Source organism: Protobothrops mucrosquamatus, unplaced genomic scaffold (genome assembly GCF_001527695.2).
Source record: "Protobothrops mucrosquamatus isolate PMUCROS unplaced genomic scaffold, P.Mucros_1.0 scaffold16324, whole genome shotgun sequence".
In the NCBI taxonomy this organism is placed as follows: Eukaryota; Metazoa; Chordata; class Lepidosauria; order Squamata; family Viperidae; genus Protobothrops; species Protobothrops mucrosquamatus.
In genome coordinates this window covers 1-2,638 of record NW_015402089.1, presented here as the reverse complement: position 1 = coordinate 2,638, position 2,638 = coordinate 1, and the positions used below count along the sequence as shown (strand labels likewise).

General features: G+C 37.6%; 1 protein-coding gene across 1 annotated transcript; it reads left to right on the top strand.

Moving 5' to 3' along the window:
• Positions 1-146: 146 nt before the first annotated feature.
• On the top strand, positions 147-863 carry LOC107301754 (olfactory receptor 2B2-like). Its single transcript, XM_015830939.1, has one exon. It carries the CDS (start codon positions 162-164, stop codon positions 861-863), a length of 702 nt encoding a protein of 233 aa, XP_015686425.1. The 5' UTR covers positions 147-161.
• Positions 864-2,638: the final 1,775 nt, after the last annotated feature.

Sequence of the window (2,638 nt, the reverse complement as noted above, 5' to 3'; positions counted from 1 at the left end):
TCTTTGGACTTGTTCTGACCTGCTACATGATGATCCTGTTTGGCAACACAACCATCATTGTGGTATCAAGATTAGATCCCCATCTCCATACCCCTATGTATTTCTTCCTCAGCAACCTTTCCTTTCTTGATATTTGTCTTACCACCAGTCTTGGGCCGCATATGTTGGTGAACTTCTGGAGAAAAAGCAAGACTATCACTTATGGTGCCTGCGTGGGTGAGTTATACATCTCTCTTGCTCTGGGCTCCACGGAGTGTGTTTTGTTGGCTGTCATGGCCTATGATCGCTATGCCGCCATCTGTCATCCACTGCGTTATACTACCATTATGAGCCATTCTCTGTGTTTCACAATGGCTGCTATCTCATGGGGAAGTGGCTTCAGCAATTCAGTAGTACAGACAGTCATGACCCTTAGTCTTCCACGTTGTGGACAGAACCAGATAGACAACTTTTTCTGTGAGGTACCAGCCTTGATCAAATTGGCCTGCGTGGACACCTCTGTTAATGAAGCAGAGCTCTTTGTCTCAAGTGTGGTGATCCTTCTACTACCTCTGGGTCTCATAGCAATCTCTTACAGCTACATTGCTGCTGCTGTACTGAGGATCCGCTCAGCTGAAGGGAAGCGGAAGGCCTTCAACACCTGTGCCTCCCACTTGATGGTGGTGTCACTCTTCTATGGCTCAGCTATTTGTGGTTATCTCCGATCTCCGTCCAACTATTCCCGTGACCAAGGCAAGATTGTTTCCCTCTTCTATACCTTTGTCAACACCATGCTTAATCCACTGGTCTACACTCTGAGGAACAAAGAGGTACATAAAGCCATTCAAAGAATCATAAAGATCAAGAATAAAGATGATCAATAATGAAGGTCAATGACTAATGAAGGTCACAACTTTACTTAGCAGAACAAGACCAATACTTTTAACAAATGCACAATGTTGTTGTTAGTATACTCTTTTTCGTACAAACTCTTGAACATTTTGTTTCTGTTTTGTATCATTTTTAGAATAAGTCAAGGAGTCAAATTATATTAAAAGTCTCACTCCTTCACAATATCTCTCTCTTTAGGAATTCAAATCTGTGTGCAATATATCTCTCTTTAGGTATTCAGATCTAGAGCTAAACATTTCAACAACACCTGGACAAAGAAGTTGCTTTTATTTGAAGCTTCAATAAAAGAAGCCACTTTTATTATTTCAGCTGAAATGAACTACTGCAAAATCTAACACGCTTCAACTTTGAGGTCTGTTTCACCTGCCAACTAATTTCTCTTGTTTCTCAGTTTTGAACATAGAGGGCATCTGCATCAGGCTTTGTTAACATTTTTCAACCGTTTGTTTCTCATCTTGCCATCTCAGTCCTCTTAAAACAGTCGCCGCCCGCAAAATGATTATTTAATCAATGATATTGATGGGTTATTAATGATAGTTGCATTTTGGAGCTTCCAGAACACATGGACCTGTTTAATAATAGGTTGGTGTTCAAGATCCAAAGATAACTGATTTTGTAGAAAGCCTCAGTTCATAACCCCAAAAAAGATGTAAATGGTTCACTAGCTGAAGCGCTGGAAAAGCTGTTCTGGCGGCAGTTGCCAGAAATTCAGAAGCAATGCCAGGTCCACGCTCAGAAGAATGAAGTGAACTGGTTCAAAACAGACAGTACTCCAAATCTGACACTGATTTTCTTGTTGACCACCATAATTTCTTTCATGCCTGGAATAAATTGTTACTTGGTAGCTCCCATCCACCCTAATTCCATTTTTGTTTTTGTTTTTTTAATATATTTTATTGATTTTTTTTTTTAAAAAAAAAACATAAATCACTCAATAATTGGTAAACAGTGTGTTTTCTGGGTTACATTTATAAAACAATCATTAACAATTAATTTCTATAATCCATATTCCACATATTAATTTTAGTTGATTTCCTCTTTCCACAAAGTAACCTCTTTTGCAAACATTGAGTTAATACAATTCTTATTGTTTTGATAAGTAACAATTGAATGTATAATTTTTTTCCAATATTCCTAAAAATAATAATCATATTAATTTAACATTTCTTTTCTATTCAATCATTCTGGTTGCCTTTTCATAGATCCTGTTACAATCCTTACTTCAGTTTACTTCTCCCACCAAATTCTAGATATTATTATTATTATTATTATTATTATTATTATTATTATTATTATTATTATTATTATTATTATTATTATTATTATTATTATTATTATTATTATTATTATTATTATTATTATTATTATTATTATTATTATAATTGCATTTATATCCCGCCCTTCTCCTTTCGGACTCAGGGCGGCTGACAAATGATAAAAAGCTAACATACATAATATTACACCTAATTAAAATTTAATTAAAATGAAATATTTGAGAATGTCCAATTAAAAGTAATTAAAACCCCTATAAAATCCCCTAGGCCAGTTCCGCTTGCTGGAACAACCACGTCTTGAGGGCGCGGCGGAAGGAAGGGAGATCAGGAATCACCCTGATCTCTGGGGGCAGTTCGTTCCAGAGGGTGGGAGCTCCCACAGAGAAGGCCCTCCCCCTTGGGGTCGCCAGCCGGCACTGCCTGGCCGACGGCACCCTGAGGAGACCCACTCTGTGAGAGCGTACAGGTCGGTG

Bases quoted from the DNA above. Each gene is read 5' to 3' on its own strand.
- LOC107301754 (XM_015830939.1), top strand. From the start codon at position 162: ATGTTGGTGAACTTCTGGAGAAAAAGCAAGACTATCACTTATGGTGCC.